At 35.6% G+C, this 20,746-nt stretch overlaps 1 protein-coding gene and 1 long non-coding RNA gene across 7 annotated transcripts in view; one reads left to right on the top strand and one right to left on the bottom strand.

The window, feature by feature from the left end:
• Positions 1–19,940, top strand: part of CHRM2 (cholinergic receptor muscarinic 2) — a 456,984-nt gene extending 437,044 nt beyond the window's left edge. For 5 of the 6 annotated variants that reach the window (XM_072964386.1, XM_072964382.1, XM_072964384.1 and 2 more), the window contains 2 exons: positions 16,777–18,221; positions 19,332–19,940. In XM_072964386.1, coding sequence (XP_072820487.1) covers positions 16,825–18,221; positions 19,332–19,401 — 1,467 coding nt within the window. In that variant the 5' untranslated portion in view covers positions 16,777–16,824 and the 3' untranslated portion in view covers positions 19,402–19,940. Of the gene's footprint in view, positions 1–16,776 lie in introns of all 6 variants that reach the window. The other variant, XM_031674641.2, reaches the window with a different exon arrangement.
• LOC140697531 (uncharacterized) lies at positions 2,817–6,792 on the bottom strand. Its single transcript, XR_012074666.1, has 2 exons — positions 6,662–6,792; positions 2,817–3,138 (listed from the first exon to the last, which is right to left on the bottom strand). It is a non-coding gene; the product is annotated as an uncharacterized lncRNA (long non-coding RNA).
• Positions 19,941–20,746: the final 806 nt, after the last annotated feature.

Genomic DNA, 20,746 nt, shown 5'->3' with positions numbered 1-20,746 from the left:
TATCCCTTCCCCCTCCTTGCCCCCCAGTAACTGTAAGTTTGTCTTCTATGTCTGTGAGTCTGTTTTTGTTTTGTAAATAATTTCTTTTGTCCTTTTTTTTTTCTTTTTTAGATTCCACATGTGAGTGATATATGGTATTTTTCTTTCTCTTTCTGGTTTACTTCACTTAGAATGACATTCTCCAGGGCCATCCATGTTTCTGCAAATGGCATTATTTTATTATTTTTTATGGCTGAGTAGTATTCCACTGTGTAAATATACCACAACTTCTTTATCCAGAGATTGTAGATATTTTAACATCACAGACCCCTGCTCTTTGCCTAAGTTTAGACAAAGACTGCTGTTTAAAAACAAAGAGATCAATGTGAGAAATGCAGTGGGTGGGGTGATTATGTGTCTACTGTTAGTTGGCTTGAGTTCCTGAAGAAGCCATCTTGCATAATTGAACATGTTTCTTCTCAGATGAAACAGATTCAAAATAAAACCCCTCCCAGGTAGAACCACCAAGTTCCTAAATTTAAAAAGAAAACACACACACACACACACACACACACACACACACACACACACACACAGTGTCTCAGAAGGAGAAGACAATAGGACCAGTCACGAGACAGCTGGAAGAGAGCAAAATAGGTGGGTTTTCGTGCAAAAGTAAGGGCAGCAGGGAGGTATCCTCACATTCATTCAGCTGCCAATATCAGGGAGTGTCAAATCCTAAAATCAGAAGAAAACTTTCACTCAGAAAAATTGGTAATTTTGAGCTAAGGCCTATTTTACATTATAGGTTTGTTTAATGTAGTCATTAAACTTGTCCTGTCAACACTTTTATATTTATATTCCTCTTTTCATTTTCATGTATTTATTTTTAATCCTATAGCATAAAAATGGAAAGCGTTCTCAATTATTATTAATAATGCCATTTTCTATTTATCATCCTTCAAAAATGTATTAACAGCTCAACAGGAGTCATATATGACACCTTTTTGCTCTGTGTGTTCATAATCTGATGCAGTTTGCTCTTAGTAACAGGATATGTAAAGAGAACACATACCATATACTGCCCAAGCAGTATGTACACTGCTTCTTTATGTCAACTTAGGATCAGTTTCTGCTTCATGTAGGAGAACAGGAAGCAATTATTGGAAATTTTATTTATTATAAATTTGTAGAGTTCAGCAATAAATGGTGATTATTTGGGAGCGGTTGTGACTTCATGAAAATTGTCATCATATGGGATAAGTAGAGGAAATCTGTGCAATTCATGTGAGCTTAAGAAATTCAAGAATATACTTTCTAAATAATACAAAGTAGCTAAGCAACAGTTCCAACAGACCTGTGGCACAGTTGACAATGTTACAAACTGTGAAATTAATTCTCTTTCCATCTCTACTCCCAACCTAGCCAGAGCCAACTTTAAGCTTTTACTTAAGCCTATGGATAAATCTTGAGGAACCTGGACTGGGAGGCCTGGTTTAAATTCCCTTGTATCATCTCATTTAATTCTTGACATGGAGACAACCATTCAGGCAATGAGAAAAACTGATTTGAAATTGAAATCCAGTTAGAGATCCTGGTCAATGAGATCACACTCGATACCAACTTGATTGATGTTATCTATAGTTTATTAAATCTGACTTTAAGTTGTGGTCTTCAGTGCCTTGGAGTCTCCATTTCTCAGTCTACATATTCCTTAAGTCCTCTGCTATAACCTACATTTCTCATACCAATAGATGCCCTTAGGAACCTTCCTAAACCCCCTATTCGTCCACATCCCCAAAACAAATCGAATCTACTCTCACCCTTAACCCCTCCCCTCCTGTTTGCAAGATTAACTCTGGGGCCATCCTCTCTTCATGTCATCCATATATTATTCTTTTCTGCTTCCCTAAGCTCTTGCCTCACCGATGATACTGATTGCTCTTAATTGTTTAGATATGTAATTACCAGGGTTTTCTTCTTTTCAGCTTGTCATCCTTTTTATTTTTATTTTTTTTAAAAAGCAACTAAACCAAATATTTTCAAAGTCCTCCCTAACCTATCTTTCCTTCAGATCATCTTTTTGTTTTTCACTTTGCTTTCTCCTCGAGTTATAAAATAGGGGTCTGTCTGTCCACCTTGTTGCTCTGTTATTCATCCAAAACCTGACCACATACAAAACTACATTTCTTGAATTCTTATTCTCTGGCTTTTGTAGTCAGAAAATTTCCATTCTATCTCCATTTTCTTGAAAATAATTCTTATTTTTCTAATTCATTTAACCTCAACATATGAAAATACTATTTGGGTTCTATAAATCCATTGAGTCTTTCAAAGTAGCCATTTGAAAGTTTGTTTTTGTTTAAGAGCGTGAAGTTCATAGTAAGAATAAAGGAGCTAGCTATATAGGTTGGCTGTTAAAAACTTGGTTATAAAACTTGGAATTATAAACAGAAACTAAACTTTATTCAAGTGGTTCCCAATCTTTACCTTAAAACACAGTTTGAAAACCTGAGGATATACTGGACATTTTGCCAAATATAATGAAAAATCACCCATTTCATAGTCCATGCCCCCCATCATGCCTGTTTTTGGTATTTTTGTAGTTTGACTAGTTTCTGTTCCCTCTCTTAGACAGGGCTATACACCACTGTGACTTTCTGCTTTGTGCACAGAGTCATTGTTATTTTAATAACAATACAAAAAAGAAAAAAAAAAAGAAAAGAAACACAAGCAAAGTGGGTCAAGCTGTCACCTTTCAGCTTTACAGTGGGCTTTGAAAGCAACCAAACAAGGGAAGAGCCAAAGGCAGGCTGCTCACAAGTTACATTCCTAAATGCAGACACAGAACTGAAGATGTTTTATTGTGAAGAACAGAAAGAGGCTGCCTACAAATGAGTCTTTCCTTGGAACACTTGGACTTAATGTTGCCACTCCAATAGCCACGCATGAACCAGAGTGGAGACCTCATGTCCAGGCTTAGGATGGGAAAGTGCACGTGGCACGCTGGAGTTGGCCAGCTTGGCAGATTGCGAGGGGGCATCTGATCTTCAAAAGACATCAGTGCAGGAGGTCCTGATCGTTCACTTTGCTACTGGAGGTCAGCTCTAACCTAGTCGTGACCTCTAGGTTCTAAGATGATGAGGCTATGTCTGCTGTCTGTGGAATAGATAAATGTTTTGTAGTCACCGTGTCATAAATAAAGTTTCTTACTTCTAGCCAGTCATAGCAGAAGAATAACAGGACATTAGCGATTGGGAAACTGGCCTCTTGTGGCTGTTCCTCAGACAATCGATGCCATCTCTTACATGCCACACTCACTTGAAGACAGTATGGATGAGGGACAGTGAATAAACATGTAGCAGATAAGTATTTGGATAAAGGGATTGAAGAAGTCACGAGAAATAGCATGGGTTAAAAAGAAAAGGCCTGGAAAAAACTCACTCAAGAAAACTAGCATTTGGCAGAATGAATGGTCTATTTTGTTGTTGTTGTTATAAGATACTCACTTTCAATTAGCAGAACTGCTGAAGTGAAATTTTAAAAATAGTTCTTTTTAAAAAAAACAGCATTTAGAGTAATATGGTAAGTGTAAGTCACAGATTAATTTTAGGCATATTCACAGATCATGTGACCACGTTGCTCTAAGCATTCACAATTTGACTTAGAATGGAATCTTGCTATTTCTACATTTTTCAGCAACAAATCTCTTAGTTTTCTTATTTGTTCTAAATTAGGATAGAGGCAGAAATTTTTCTTAGTCCCCCCCAGAAGATCATATTCTCCTCCAAAATAAACTGATCTGCTTTCAGCTCAAATATGTGGTATAAAATTGCTAAATAGTCTTTCTTGGATCTACAGCAGGTATTTTATTTTATTTTATTTTAAACATTTTTTATTGAGTTATAGTCATTTTATAATGCTGTGTCAAATTCCAGTATAGAGAACAATTTTTCAGTTATACATGAACATACATATATTCACAGTCACATTTTTTTTCACTGCAAGCTACCACAAGATCTTGTATATATTTCCCTGTGCTATACAGTATAATCTTGTTTATCTGTTCTACATATTCCTGTCAGTATCTACAGTTTTTGAACTCCCAACTATCCCTTCCCACCTCCCTCCCCCTTGGCAACCACATGTTTGTATTCTATGTCTATGAGTTTGTTTCTACAGCAGGTATTTTAAGTGAAAGTTTACTTGTCCAAGGCCTTAGGACCTTTTGGTTAGGAAGAGAGTAAGTTATTCATTTTTAGATTCAAGTTTCTTGAAGTTCTGTGTGTAGATTCCTACCATCTCCATGTACGAATCAGGATACCATGGAATAATCATGGAATTCCCTGAATCCTTAAGATGAATGGAAGCAAGTAATAGAAGTGGCATAGAACAGACTCATACAATATAAAATTTGCTGCAAATAACTTTCTTATTTTCTTGGGATAAGTACAGAATGCAAGCTTCATTCCCTTTTCTTTCTTTGTTTCTTTTTCTTTTTTAAGCTCTACTTGTTGGTTAGAAATGCTTGTTAAATGATAATGAACTTAATAATAGTGATCACTTTATAAGCACCTGCCAGGAGCCTTGTGTATTTTTTTTTAAAAACAACCCTAAATGGTAAATTTTATTTTCCATTCTTTTAGATATGGAAAGGGAGTCAGCAGATTTAAGTTCAAATAGTTGGAAACTAGCAGAGATAGGTTTCAGTCTCAGGTTTAACTCCAGAGCTTTATCTCCTGCATCCAGAAACTCATCATAGTTATCTGTGTATCAAAGTTACAGAAAGAAAAGCTAGACCACCCTTGTGGAGCCAGGAGGCCAGCCTTTCTGCTGGCACATCTCTCGGAAGAATATCCAGGCCTGGTAGGTCTTTGCTGCCCTCTCCTTCAAGAGGAAGTGATACTTTATGAGAAATTTTCTGCAGACTACTACCTTTTTAAAAGCAGAAACATTCTTTCTTTTCTTCTGCAAGGAGTCATTATCCCTTCTTCTTTGGCTAATGCAGGGGCAGCTGGCACACACTTGCACACAGTGGTTAAGTGAAGGAATCCAGGGCAAGTTCTGTTGGCTTCCTATTCCCTTTCATTTTATATTGTTTCAGAGATTAGTTAATTACTTGCAGAATCCTCTTCTAATGTGTTCTCTTAGAGGTCCGGCTACGTGTATTCCTGTCCCAGCAGACAGTACAAACTAAAACTGTTCTGCTGATGGTACAGCTGTGCTTAAAAGACAGTGTCCTGTCCAGCAGATTTGTGCATAAGTCTCAATCCATTTACAGTCTATCTACTTGAAGCTTTTCCCTTCTCATGCATTATTTAGGTATGGACATTGCCTTTAAATACCTCTATAATGAGAATTGCTCAATGTTTAGTTACTTTTTTAGTAGGTGACATGGTGGGCATGAAGGCATATAAATTGTGTTGGGGATAATTACTAGCCAAGATGGTACAGTTTGAGCAAGGAAGTGTCATTTTTGAAACAGCCTTCATACTGGGCTTGGCCAAAATGGAACCTGCCTCCTAGGGAAAGGTAAAGTTAAAGGCCTGTAAGTCTAGCTCAGTCTGAATGAGAGATCTGATTTTTCAAAGTGTTTGGAGACTCTGTAGGTGAGGAGGAGTTGGGATGTTTAAATATTTAGGTGGGTTTGAACTGGTGGTGTTGGGAGAAGAAAGGGGAGGGGAATTGGAGGAAGAGAGCGTGAGAGAGGCATGTGATGACCTATAAGATATATATCATATCTGTTAAATTATGTCCTGAGTCTCCTGTGGTTATCACCAAGAAAGTGGTTTTATTTCAAGCAGGTAGGAGAGTTGACTGTCCTGATTTAGCACATAAAGTTCATTCTCTTCAACCAACTTGCTTTATTTTAACTCTAAATTAGTGCTTTGGATACAGAAATCTTTGCTGAGTTGATGTAGCTTTTTATGTTTCCTCATCTCAATTGCCATTAGATCATTTAGTAAAGACTTTAATCTTCTCCTTGCTCTCATTTTTCACATTTTAGTGGGATAACACTGTGGTCATTTTGCTCCATTCTAGAAATAGGCTGCAATCAGACTCTGAGGAAACAATCATTTTGTCTTTCGATTGGAAACAATAAAAATAGTCGCTGCCCATTACTCCCTACACTTCGTTACTACTTTATTTTTATAGCTTCATTGAATCTGGTATGAATCATAAGTATATGAGATCTGTGTCATTTCTGTCATTGAAAAGTTAAAGGACCCAAGATTCAACCTCATGGAAGTGAATTTCTGCATTTGGACTCTATAACTATTCTAGGAATTACTACCAGAAGAATGATGTGTCTGTTAAGCTTACACGTATTTTCAGAGGTTATAACCGAGAAAATTATTCCTATAAAACACAATCACTGACTGTTACTTTTTTCATTTGTGTACTTTATGAAAAGATCAACACATGCATTGATTAACTTTTTTTTGCTCCATAACCATTTTCTCAACCTTAAGCAGAGACTTGCTTAAAATAAATAGATTCCTAAATACAACCAAGTGGCTGTTACTCTACTTACCTGTTACAAATGTGTCATCTAAGTTTGTATTTTCTTTACAGTCAGGAGAAATTTCACTTCCTCCTGTACTCCTAATCTTTTTACAACTTCTGTCCCATTTTTTCCTAACAATTCCAGTCTACTCTTCAAAGGAAACTATTAACTTACTTTTTTTTAGCCTGAACTAATTTTCATTTATCTCTTCAAAGCTGTCCTTGATACTACTAAGCTCCATGTTGCCGTGTGCTTGTAGCTCAGTCTCAGCTTTCGAAAGAAGGCACGTGCACCATTGAGAAGGATTTCCAGAGGGATGCATTGTTTAGGATTGCTCAACCTCTCTAGAATACAGTGTTCATTCTAGAATTTTCTCTCAGAGTCATAACAAGCCTCCATCCCTCCGCAAATCTGATTCAGATGTTTCATTCAAGCAATGAATTAACTAATTTAGAGTTATTAAACCAGCAGCCTGCCAACTTTAGGAAAAAAACAAAACAAAATACAAAAAGCCGACTATACAAATTTTCCAACTTCTCAAGACAGTGAGAAAGACACAGGCATCAATTCAAATACAGCTGCCTAATCACATGCAACTTTCAGTAGCTCTTTGAGGATTGCTTCCAATTTCTTTTCACTCCTCTTCTTCATGAGGACATAACCACCGTTAGGCAGAGGGCTTTCTCCACTTTTTGCTGCTGTCCGCTCTAGAACGCACTGCTTTGTCAGCCCCATTTTGTAGATTACGTTGATCGTCAATATTGCCGTTCTGTCAAATTCCTGGTACAGAAAAGGAAGGGTGCCGCAGTGCTTATTCAGATGGAAATTCTTTTTAAAAAGTCAAAAGACTGGTTTTATTCTGGATTGTGCTTTGTTTATAATTGTCCAGACCACTTTTCCCTTTGGCAGGAGGTGTAGTGTGTTTAAAAATAAAAAAAGCAAAAGCAAAAAACTAAAAGGAGCCACAGACATAGACATGAGGACAAGGGTACTAGTTAAATCATTGTCGGGTCTCTTTCCCTCTTAAGCATGACGTTTTTCTAGAGTAAGTGCTGTTTAGGATGTGTTTTGAAGAAGAGAAGAGAGAGCTTGACAAACATGGAGTGAAAGTTCGTCCCAGCATCCCTAAGAATAGTATTATGTTTGACAGGCAGACAAAACTGCAAGCATGTTTACATCATATTAAGGGTTTGGAAATTCTTTAAGGTTTTCACATTGGAAAAACTAATGAATTCTCTTGTACTAATGTGGGGATCAAATTGTTATTTCAGCTACTTTCACTGTTATTTACCATTTTCTTTTACATTTTTTCCTTTTTTTTTTTAACAAAAGTGCAACTTACATACAGTGAAGTGCACAAACCTTAAGGGTATGGCTCTATAAATGCAATGTTTTAAGTGAGGCTTTCTTTTTTCAAGTATTTTATGTAATGCATATACAATAAAGTCTGCAGTACTATGCTGCAATTTGCTAAATGAGAAGCTACATACTGTTTCCAGAATACTTTCAACACATCTTTTCAGATATAATTAAAATCTCATTGTAGGTGAGTCGATGGCTAAGTCTTTTTCTGTGTTTTCTATATTTTTTCATCTCAATATGACCAGCCTATCTACATGGATTCTTAGCCATGGTCCATGTCATTGTATTGACCCAGTGTTGTTTTAAGTACCTGGATATTTCATCAGCAACATGTGTGTCCCCTAGACTATAAACTCTTTGTGGATAAGAATGTGTTCTATTTTTTGGTCGCTCATTACTTACTTCCATCCTCCACAGCCCTTGGAGGCATACGAAGATCTGTACATAACAGAAATTCAATAAGGTGTTTTTGAATGAAGAAAGAAACAGAAAGCTCTAGTTTCCTAGCAGGACTGCCATTGCTCCCTGCGGCCACCATGTCTACTATAGCTGCTCATGTAGTGTGATTCAGGAGCTCATGAAAAGGCTCTCCACAAGAATAATGACTTAAAATGTGTTACCTGGATAGAAAGAAAACCTGATTAAAGAAAAAGAAGTGGAAATTTATTTCATTTCTGCCAGATGCTGAAAAAGTGCCGAAGTGTGGAAAGTCAGTATCTTGAGAAATCAGAGCTGCACCATCTCCTGAGCCCCAGGACAGAACTCTTTACCTTTAAGCAAAATTGAAAGACATGTAAGATTTGTAAGGGTTAGCACAGTATAAGAAGTCTGTATCATCTACTGCATCAATACCAACACTCTGTACATTGAAATCTTTGTTTAGAGAAAGAGGACTTTATTTCCCAAGACTTAAGTCTCTTCCCAATTCTCTTTTCTTTCTTCCTTTTTTTTTCCCAGCATCGTTGATGGCAGGAGTGATTGATTACTGATATAGGAATAATCTCAAAGCTGATTAAACACCTATACCATGCCATTTGTAAATGAGTGGGATTAATTAAATACTTAGAAAATCTAAAACAGTAGAGACTATATACCTCAGTGGTCATCTCTTCCATGTCAGGGACATTTTACAGTTAGAATCTCTTTAATCAGATTATCATATAATATATTATATTCATTTAGAAATATATAATACAAAATTTAAAATAAATCAGCTTCATTCGCTTTCCAATTGATGACAATGGTGTAAATTGATTATTTCATCCTTCAGGCAGAGAAGAGATAATGGGTGAGTCTCCTAGACTGTCATCTGCTAGTTCTTTGTTCCTAGTATAGTCTTGCTTCTAATGATGGTCTGACGTTTTATTGTATCATCCTTATATTCTTCATGTTTTTTATAATAGTAGTTATTTTGTACTGAAAGCTAGATATCTAGGCATATCATTATTGAAATATACTTTTAATTATAATACTTTTAATATACTGTCTCAGGACAGACTGCAGTGTTTAGCCCTTACGTATACAATTTAAAAGGCCAAAATGGACCTTATCACTCTATCCACTGAGGGAATTTCAGGCAACACTAGTGAGGCTGATGATTTTATCCCTAGTGTTTGCTCAGTGATTAGACTGCTTCTTAGAGATCATGTCTGAAAGAGAGGGACAAAGAAAACCCAGAAAACTTTGCCATTTGTGGTAATGTATTTAAATAGCTGTAGAAATTATAAACCTATAAATAGTATATACACTAAGATTAAATTTTAAAAACGAAAGTTAAATAAATACAAGCAATCGTAAATTTTAAGTTTATGTGAATTCCTCTTGATTTCTTGTTGTAAATATTTTATGCAATCACATATCTTCTTTCTTTCTAATGTTTTTTATTGATTTATAATCATTTTACAATGTTGTATCAAATTCTAGTGTAGAGCACAATTTTTCAGTTATACATGAAACATACATACATTGTCACATTTTTTTCTCCATGCAATCAAATATCTTCTTTCCCTGGATTCCACTTGTTGTCAATCATAGGTTCCCTTTTTTCTGACTTTTTAAATTCTGCTAGAAAGTTTTTTTAATAAATCATGTTTTGTTTCATGATGTGGCATAGTAGAAAGAATGTGACCCTAGGAGTCAGATAACTAAATTTGGACCATGGCCCTTGTACTTGCCAGTTCTCTGATCATTATCATAGGTAAAGCTGGAAAACATGATTATTGTTTTCAGAGTATTGTGAGAATTAAATAATGTGCAGAAAATTCCAGCACTTAGATTACTCACATATTGATAAATTTATTATTAGCTTATTATGTTATAGATGCACCTATGAAAGTAATCATTATATATCACACATCTTGCCTGACTTGGGCAGTGTGTGGATAAAATCTCATTTATTTTTATTAAGTTTTCACTTTGTATCCAAATATATATCAGAAAAAAGTTTTTAATCATTAAAATTAGCATTTTGTCTGTAACACTTCAAAAAGATCAGTTACTGCCAATGTTAGAACTTCTGTGTAAGTGACATGAAAACTTTTGTGGAAAGTTATAGATCAGTTTACATGGTGATATGTTTTTATGATGATTGCTTTTATAAAAATGTTTTAAATTTTAAATATCCCATATTTTCATGTGCAGAACTTCACTTATTAATTCTTTATCTTACTGTAAATATTTCTTGTCCAAAAAATCACAATACTGACCTGGATACAGTGATCTTCTGTTGTCTAATTCAAGGACCCAACTTGGGTTAGTCACACAGATCAGAGGAATAAATTTAAGGGGCTCACACTGGCTGCTAGATAAAACTGTTCCTCAGACAAACATTGAATACTTGTCACGGAGTCCAGAATCAGGTACTCTGGGTTTGAATCTCAAATAACTTGATTATTTGACCTTTAGTTCCATATTTATAAAACGGCATATAATAATAATAATAATCACTTCAGGAGTTGCTCTGAAGAGTAATCATGCTCAATACATCTTAATTATTATTAATATTATTATTATTATTGATAATTTGATATTATTAATAACTTAATATCATTGATAATGATATTTTAGTATTATCAGTACCACCACACTCCACATTTCCTCACTCATAATTTGTTTCATGTACACACCTAGAATTTCCTGTTAACTATTAAGAAATGTGATCAATTTATATCCATTTAATAATTATAAATATTAATAGTATTTAATTAATGCTTAACCATGTATTAACATGGTTCAGAGACACTATCTCACTTTTATTCTTACCACAATGCTAGAAGAAAAATAGGGTTGCTACTACTCCTGTTTGAGAAAAAAAGAAAATTAAGGTTCATGGAAGGTAAGCAACATGACCAGACTCATACAGTTAATAATTAAAAGCAGAGATTAGCACCCACAACTTTGCCAGGATAATAATAAACCACGATACATTCCTCACTGCTATATATAGACACTCAAGTAGTGAAGAAGCTAAGGACAGAATTATTTTTCTCATAAGTTTCCCTAGTACTTTCAGGACTTAGTCATAAACTAACATTGTACCAAATGGATTATTATACACTTGCCATATTAAGATGTTGAGTCCTTTAAAGGTCATTGTTTAGTCTGTTGTGATTATGCTGTTTCGTCAATGATGTCATAATTATTGCTTTAATAAAATCCTGTGATGCCGTATCAGAGGTAAAAACTTTTACAGAAATGTAAGCAGCAGAGGTGGCTAGAGGTTGATGGAAGAAAGCTGTTTTCATAGAAGAGAAACAGTCCTTACTTAGCTTATGCCTCTCATGGGGCAAAAGGAATGCCATCCTTCAACTACTTGTGCTCGCTTCTAAGTGAAATGTTTTCCATTTTTACATATAGCATTAGTATAAACAAGCAAATATTATAACTCTGAAGGTTTAGAGGATATGATAGCAGCTAAGTATGTTAACACTATATAAATTTATAGTGTCCTGGGTAAGCATTCCAAGACCCCCAAAATGGAATCTGTCTTAGCTGACAACCTCTGTTGGATAAGATACAGGTAATGGGAAGAGAAACAGAAAGAGTATCTAACTGAAGACATTAGTTTGAGTTGCAGACATTTACTTACTGGCCTTGATACCAATGACCGTCTGCTTAATCTCTTCTTATAGCCTCGGCTTACTTCTTCAGATAACAGAAATGATAGGACCTGTTCTGTATATTTTATAGAGTTGTTAATATTAAATGAGATAACATGTTTAGAGTCCTAAGATTATGGGGTTTTTTTAGTTTTTTTTTTTTTTTTAGGTTAAAAATGCAGAGCATGCTCATGGTAAACAAGAAGGAGGAGGAGGAAGGGAGAGAACAAACTACCAAATTAATAATATGAAAAAGGCAGCATGAGAATCATGCAGCTTTTTGTTAGAAAGTTTTAGAATAATAATAGTTCTCGTTATTAGCAGAAGTTATGGCAAGAACCAGATGACCGTGGACAAATCCCTTACTCACTGTTACAGTGTCTTAATCTATAAAATAAGAGATCCAAGCTAGTTTATTTTTTAACTTAAAGGCTATATTTGTATATTATTCTCCAGAGGAAGTCACCAAAAATATTTTTTAAACTAAGTATAGCCCTATATTTTAGTAAAATGAACATGAAGATTAAAATATTGAAAAGAACATTAGGAAAATAAATGTTTTGTATTTTTCAATCAAATTTATTAAAATGAACATTTTTGAAACTAATATATATATCTCAGTTCCAAAAATACCCATGAATTTATCTAATGAATAGACAAAGGCAAACTTACAAGGAAGTCAGAATTCTGATCTTATTGCTACATTAGCTAATAAGGAATCATTAGAATAATGATTGGGTTAGTGAAATTATTTTGTTCAAATAAATTACATGAATAAATAATTGTATGAATAATGACCCAAAGCAGTACTATTGAAACAATTCCTCTGATTAGGTAAATAGAGTTTGAATTAATAATATTAATTGTTCATCTTGTGTTGATTCAACAAACATCTTTTGGGCACCAGTTATATTAGAGACACTAGGCTGGCTAGTAGAACTACAAAGACTAAGTCAAAATTCACTGTTTTACTAGTGAAGAAGGAAGAAACTTAGTGTATCAATCAGTGTCCTATGGGTCAAAGGTCTGAACAGGAGATCTACAAAAAATGGAAACCTGAAAGGCTACTAACTATATGAAAATAAGTGCTCAGACTCTCCAGTAATCAGAGAAACACAAATTAAAACAAAAAGCTGCATGTTGTCTCTCTAGAACTGGTAAATGTGGGAAGTTGAATAATAACAATTGTCTAAAGGCTATTAAGAAACAGGACTTACCTGATCAGAGCAGGGTCTGCTACAGCTATCCAAGAAAATAAGGCAGCAGTCAGAGGTGGCTTACAATGATGCCTTGATCCAGTGGTCTCACTCTTGGGCTTATGTGGTAGGGAAATGTGTAACTCAAGTCCATGACACAAAAGGAAAATTTTAATTTGAGCACCATTTCAAGCAGCTTGAGGCAACTTGCGTGCTCATCACTAGAGAAATGTGTAAGAAAGGGTGTTATGATTTGCTCACTATGGAATCAGAAGCAATACATTTGAAATAGCTGCAGCAATATAAAAACATGATATTGAGTGAAAAATAAAAGGAAACAGAAGAACAATATCTATCAGTAGATATCTAACAGTATCATTTAGTAAATTAAGATCATAAGAAAAAAAATGTATCTTTTCCAGAGTTACACATCTAGCCAAAGAATAAGTATAAGCAATTTGAACAAGTTTTAAGGAGAGAAGGGGTGATGGAGTGTAAGAGTTAAAAATGAAGAGAAGGAAAATATTGGTAATATAAAAATAAGAGAAGGACATTGCAGAGACTAATAAGGATGTTGGGTATAGTCTGAGGAATATGATTAACTCGACTTTCCATTTGACATTCAAATAACTCTAACCTAAACAAACAAGCAAATAAGAACAGAACAGAATAAAATATGAGGCGCGGAAGCAGGAATGGAAGCAAAGATGGAACAACAACAACAAAGCAGCTAGGCCAAGAGCTGCCAGAAGGGTTTCATAAAGCTGATGATGTCTGAAAGCTGAATAGGAGGCAGGCAGTTGAGAAATGTGAGGATGTAAGGATGAGGGGATGTGAAGGAGGTGCTTTTAAGGTGGGAGACAAGGATAGATGAAAAAGGGCAAGAAGTCGTAACATACAGTGTTGTGTTTGGAGAACAGCATGTAATTGCCTTGAACGTTGAATACTTAGGGAAATTCTGAGATACTTCTGGAAAGATGCAGGGGGGCAAGATTATAAATTTTATGTCAAGGATACAAGTAGGTAGGTAACATAAGGAAATGGGAGTGACAAATAGGAGCAAGATGTAAATTCAAAAGATATTTAAGAGGTAGAGTTGACAGGTCATGTTAGTCATTGGTTGCAGGAAGTGTGGGAGAGGCAGGAGACCAGGAGATGGCTCACAATTTTAACTTGATGGTAATATGATTCACAAAGATGGGTAAAATAGAATATGGAGAACTTTGAAGAAAATATGGTAAATTACATTCTATCAAAATTCCTTTCTTTATTGAACTCTTCAAAGTTTCTCCATGACTTTCTCCATGACTCCAGACCAAATTCCATTTCCTTATATTTTCCTTAAGAAATTTATGACAAGACCTCTGTCAATGAGTTGCTTTAAGATTTCCAGGTGGTTTTATTTAGCTATAATATTTTGAATGAACATCCTTTAGTAGACCTCTTTATACATTTTTATAAAGATAGCTGAAATCTAAATTCCTACCCCATAGTATTCCTGAGACAAGTGTTTCTTCATTGAAAATTTTTATAAATGTATATATATTTTTATAGATATAGATACGTTGCCCTCCAAGGAAACTTGAAAGTCCAACTAATAATGTCCAATAATTTTAACAACTGTGGATGGAGAAATGATTTCCATTGTTCATGTCAGCATTTTTTTTTTTCTCAGTCTAGGTTATATTCGTCTTTGGGTGACTTGGGTTGTCTCAAGGTGCCTTAGGATGATGACTTAGGACTAAGATAGTAGGTCTTGGAATGACTAAACTACTTCTTGTATCCCAACTAATGACAGTATGTTTGCATTTTTAAATTGTGTTGTTGCATATCTTTTCATATGTTAAAAGTTAACATTTAATTTGCCTTTGCTTTGACTAGTATGTCAGTGTTCTAGACTGTTAGTCTTTTAATCTTTCCTCGTTTCTTTTCAAAGTTTTTTATATTAAAGAAATTAGCTAACTTTTTATTGTGTGCTTTACAAATATTGTTTCCCAATTTTTATTTTTACTTTTTTTCTGCAAAAATCTCAAATAATTACTGTAGTGCTTACATATATTTTTCTTATGGCTTATGATTTTTGGGTCTTATTTATTAAGGCCAAATTCCTCCTAAGTTACTGGTTTTTAAAAATGCTTTAAGATAACTTGCTTTCTAAGCAAAATAACCCATTTGGTTTAAATGCTATTTGTACTATAAAGGCACTGAGCAAATTATCTTCCATGTGCATTTCAAGGGAAGACTACTGGCCCATATGTATTTCTTTGTAATTAGTGGGACCTGAATGAACAGAGATTACTGAATTTCAAAAAGCTAACAAATAACTTCTCAATGATGCTTACTTTCTGATACAGACAACCGTCATTCATTTTTTGTCAACTTGGGCTACTTTTTCCTTCAGAAGTCGTGCTCCCAGAAATGTGTCATAGCTTATTTGATGAATTCTCAACTTTCTTTCCTGTGTCCCTTATGAAAGATCACTCAGTTGTCACCAGGCTTTGGCGATATTATCTGAAAAATGTTTAGCATGTGTTTACTTAAACACAACTTGGTTGAGCAGCAGAAAGTAAATGGGGGTTTAATAGTTACTTCCTTACCACCCGATTGCTGCCACCAGAGCACATGCCTCTCACAGGCAGGAACCTTGTCTTAATCATCACGGAATACCCAGAGTAGATCACAGTGCCTAATCCAGAGTTGTTTAATAGGTTTATGAGGACAAAATGAATGAGTGAATGATTGAACAGTCTCTAGTCTCTACCATTGACTTGATATGTGACCTTATATAAATTACTTAATCTTTCTGGGCTTCAAATTCTCATTCTGCCAAACAAATATAAATTCTAGCCTGACAGTACCAAAGATTTGGCAGGAAGATAAGTAAGATAATAGATTTGGTAGTGATTTGAAAAAAATTTTCATAAAATTGATGTAATCATGTCAATATGCATTTAGTAAATAACTTCTTTTGCAGGCTGTGGAATATTTCTAACTACATGGAATGTGCTAATTATTTGACACTAACTGCAAGTGTAACATGGAGATCAGAAAAAAATAACTCATTGAGGGGAATGTATTGGCTAATAAAGTATCATTATTATTATCTTGCCTTTATTATTATAATTATCAGTATTATTATGAAAAAGACTAAAGCAACCAGGCAGAAGGATTCTATTGACTATAAAAGTCACACACTTCTTATGCTTTCTCCCATAATTTTGTTCTCCTATTGGTTTATTAATTTTTATGTCTTTACCAGAAACCCCATGATGCTTTGGAAAGTTTGTATATAATTTTGGTTTATTTAGTTCAATTCATTAATATTATGCTCAGTTAAATTGATTGATGATAGATAGATCAATAGATCGATCGATAGATACTCAGTTCTAGATATGGACACATTCAAAATGTCATCAGACTTCAAATACATTCCCAGCCTGGAAGGATTGTTTGAATCTTCCATTTAAAGTCTTTGCTTTTTATATGGGGAATTTGGGCAGGTAGACACAAAAAACATGTAAGGGAAAGAGGGAAGATTTTGGAGAAAAAATGTGGTTCAAAAGAAAGAAATTTGATATATTTTAAAGCAATGTTTATATTATGTATTTGTTCATTTTATTCTATTTCCCTGCAGGTTTTAAATGTGTATTTGGCTACTTGGCTACTGATTAGAGAACACAAAATGAATAACTCAACAAACTCCTCTAACAATGGCCTGGCTCTGACCAGTCCTTATAAGACATTCGAAGTGGTTTTTATTGTCCTTGTGGCTGGATCCCTCAGTTTGGTGACCATTATTGGGAACATTCTGGTCATGGTCTCTATTAAAGTCAACCGCCACCTCCAGACTGTCAACAATTACTTTTTGTTCAGCTTGGCCTGTGCTGACCTCATCATTGGTGTTTTCTCCATGAACTTGTACACCCTTTACACTGTGATTGGCTACTGGCCTTTGGGACCTGTGGTGTGTGACCTTTGGCTAGCCCTGGACTATGTGGTCAGCAATGCCTCAGTAATGAATCTGCTCATCATCAGCTTTGACAGGTACTTCTGTGTCACAAAACCGCTCACCTACCCTGTCAAGCGGACCACAAAAATGGCAGGTATGATGATTGCAGCTGCGTGGGTGCTGTCCTTCATCCTCTGGGCCCCAGCCATTCTCTTCTGGCAGTTCATCGTAGGGGTGAGAACTGTGGAGGATGGGGAATGCTACATTCAGTTTTTTTCCAACGCTGCTGTTACCTTTGGCACTGCCATTGCAGCCTTCTACTTGCCTGTGATCATCATGACTGTGTTATACTGGCACATATCCCGAGCCAGTAAGAGCAGGATAAAGAAGGACAAGAAGGAGCCTGTGGCCAACCAAGATCCAGTTTCTCCAAGTCTGGTACAAGGAAAGATAGTGAAGCCAAACAACAACAATGTGCCTGGCAGTGATGACGGCCTGGAGCACAACAAAATCCAGAATGGCAAAGCTCCCAGAGATGCTGTGACTGAAAACTGTGTCCAGGGAGAGGAGAAGGAGAGCTCCAATGATTCCACCTCAGTCAGTGCTGTCGCCTCTAATATGAGAGATGATGAAATAACCCAGGATGAAAACACAGTTTCCACTTCCCTGGGCCATTCCAAAGATGAGAACTCAAAGCAAACATGCATCAAAATTGTCACTAAGACCCAAAAAGGTGACTCATGTACCCCCACTAATACCACCGTGGAGCTAGTTGGTTCTTCAGGTCAGAATGGAGAAGAAAAACAGAACATTGTTGCTCGCAAGATTGTGAAGATGACCAAGCAGCCTGCAAAAAAGAAGCCTCCTCCCTCTCGGGAAAAGAAAGTGACCAGGACGATCTTGGCTATTCTGTTGGCTTTCATCATCACGTGGGCCCCATACAATGTCATGGTGCTCATTAACACCTTCTGTGCACCCTGCATCCCCAACACAGTGTGGACAATTGGTTACTGGCTCTGTTACATCAACAGCACTATCAACCCTGCCTGTTATGCACTTTGTAATGCCACCTTCAAGAAGACCTTTAAGCACCTTCTCATGTGTCATTATAAGAACATAGGCGCTACAAGGTAAAACATCTTGGTAAAGAAGGAAGGTGGCCAAAGGGAGCTTGGGGAAAAGAAGAAGGTTAAAAAAAACTCCTAGTTTTAAAGTCTCTGCCATTGCACTTTATAGTCTTATTATGGAATGTGCAATTAAGGAGCCCAGCAGTGACACTCTTACCGTGCCTACGCTCCAGTTTGAGAAACTTGCATCTTATAAACTCTGTCAGTTTAGGAGCAATGAGGCCATAAAAGAGATATGTTGGAATTGTGGATTTAAGGAATGATCTACGTTTTCCTGTACTCTCTTGAAGAAGGGCTTCTGAATCTATAATTTTATCTCTGCACAAAAAGAATAATAACCTCGCTCCTTTTAAAAAAAATTTTTTGTTCCCATGTGTCCATATGAGGATGAAATGCCACAGTTACAAACTAACCTGGAGACTTAAACATAAAGAAAGCCATTAGACAACGGGGAAGTGAAGAAAGAAGATCAAAAAAGGATGTAGAAATGACCTCCAAAGTGTTAAGCATATATTATTCTTTCATTATGGTTTTGTGTGGAGAATTGCAACATAATAAATGCTTATCTTTTTTACCTTTCCCTTTTCCCCATCAAAATAGAGCAAACAAAAACAAACAAAAAAAAAGCTAGATCACATCATTATTTTCTCATTATGACATTGGTTTCTGTACTTCCCCGTTTTACACTGTGTGAGGGCGAAATCTGCAGGGCTTTCACTAAAAACAACCAGAGACACAAGAAAAGGGGCACTTCCCCCCTGCCCACCACGTCCTTTGCATTCTTTAGGGGTGTAAAATCCTATATGGATTTAGTTCACTTACAATCCTTCATGGGATTGTTTTTAGCCAATCTTGTTTTCTACTAAACTAGCCTCTTATTTTAATGGAATAGCTACCTAATTTATAAACATATGAGAAACCAAAGTCATTTTTTAAATTAAGGTTTCATCAAATTAAATAATAGTCATTCTAGTTGGAGAAAGTTTACTCAGGCCAGGTGAATTTTGAGATAAGAAAACAGAAGGTTGAAAGGGCATCCTGTTTCAACCTGAATCTGCCTGACCCATGTATGAAATGCTAACTTGTAAAACATGAACTCCTGGCCTTTGTCAGCAGGGAGAAGATGCTGCTTTATTCATCTGGAATCTTAAATAGGATTAACATACTGACGGGGCACCAGTGACGTCTGGGTCAGTCCCAAGAGAATAAGACCTTCTCTTCAGTGCTGGCTAGAGGATGATGTTCAATTCATAGTCAAGTAAGGTTTATAACCATTCTATGACCTATGGAGGGAAAAAAAAAATTTCAAAAACATTTACTGAAACCACATGTTTCGTATTCCCCAAATCGTCAATCCTCCCTAAAATTTTTTAACTTTTAAGTTCCAATCTTTATGACAGAAGTGTAATGGATAACTAAACAGGCCAGTTGAACTCAGCAGAATCTGAAAGAATATAGTGGTGTTCCCTGTACCACTTCTCATTATTTCTTTATAAGTCATAGAAAAGTTGTATCAGGAACCATTACCCAATAGTGGCTTCATATAGAATCTTGTCTATGTAGAGACTTTTTAATTGTACCTCAAATAAATATGCAACTATATTGATTCCCATTTAGTTATTTTTATCCCTCAACTTTTTTTCCTTACTGTATTTGCTGTAGTCTTCCAATCAGATTTTCTAAAGATGATCCAATCAATAGAAATCAGATTTTAAAACCCTTTTCAAGCTTCATGTTTTGCACTGTAGATTATGGGCTTTATGGGATCTTGACCAGGAATATCCGTGTGCTTTGCACAATGAATTTGTCAATATTGAGACTTAGCACTTTATAGCTATTTTGTGCGACTTGCCTCACTGATGGCATCTCAACAATTCTGAGAGCTAATAAATAAAGCACAAGGTATATAACAACAAAAAAAGGACAATTGTAAGAAGCTAATTGCCAACAATATTTGTATGTAACTTATCCTTTATAAAAATACCTTTATGTTTCGATAACTTCAATCGTTCCCCTAACCAAATCTTCTATCTATAAGCATATAGCATCAGTCCATATAGATTTGTTTATTCTACCTTTACTCTACAATTACCTTAATGTAAACTTTTGCATTTTAAATCCATATTTATTTTTGTTTCTTCAAGTCAACATATCAGTTGAGTAAAAGGGATATCAAGCCAATGGGCTATTCGGTTTCCTATAAACGAAACAATTGACTGGCTAAATATTCTGCTTATTAACTTGTTGTACTATTAGGGTGTAGATTCAGCTCTAGCTGGGATGAACTCTTTGTAGTCAAGGATTCGGGATTCTGGATTCAGGTCTTTTTTTTGTCTGCTGTAACAATCCAACTGACCGTGAATCAAACTGCCTCTTTCTCTCCATTGCCATTACATCTTTTCCTTCCTTCCTTCTATTCTTGATCCTCACCATATCCACCATAACCTTATTGAAAGAGAAACCATTAAAATTAAAGAAAGGAATTGACCACAGGCTGACACAACATGGAAGCTTTGTTAACCGGAATC

This window comes from Vicugna pacos, chromosome 7 (assembly GCF_048564905.1).
Source record: "Vicugna pacos chromosome 7, VicPac4, whole genome shotgun sequence".
Taxonomy (NCBI): Eukaryota; Metazoa; Chordata; class Mammalia; order Artiodactyla; family Camelidae; genus Vicugna; species Vicugna pacos.
This window is presented reverse-complemented; position numbering and strand designations above follow the sequence as displayed.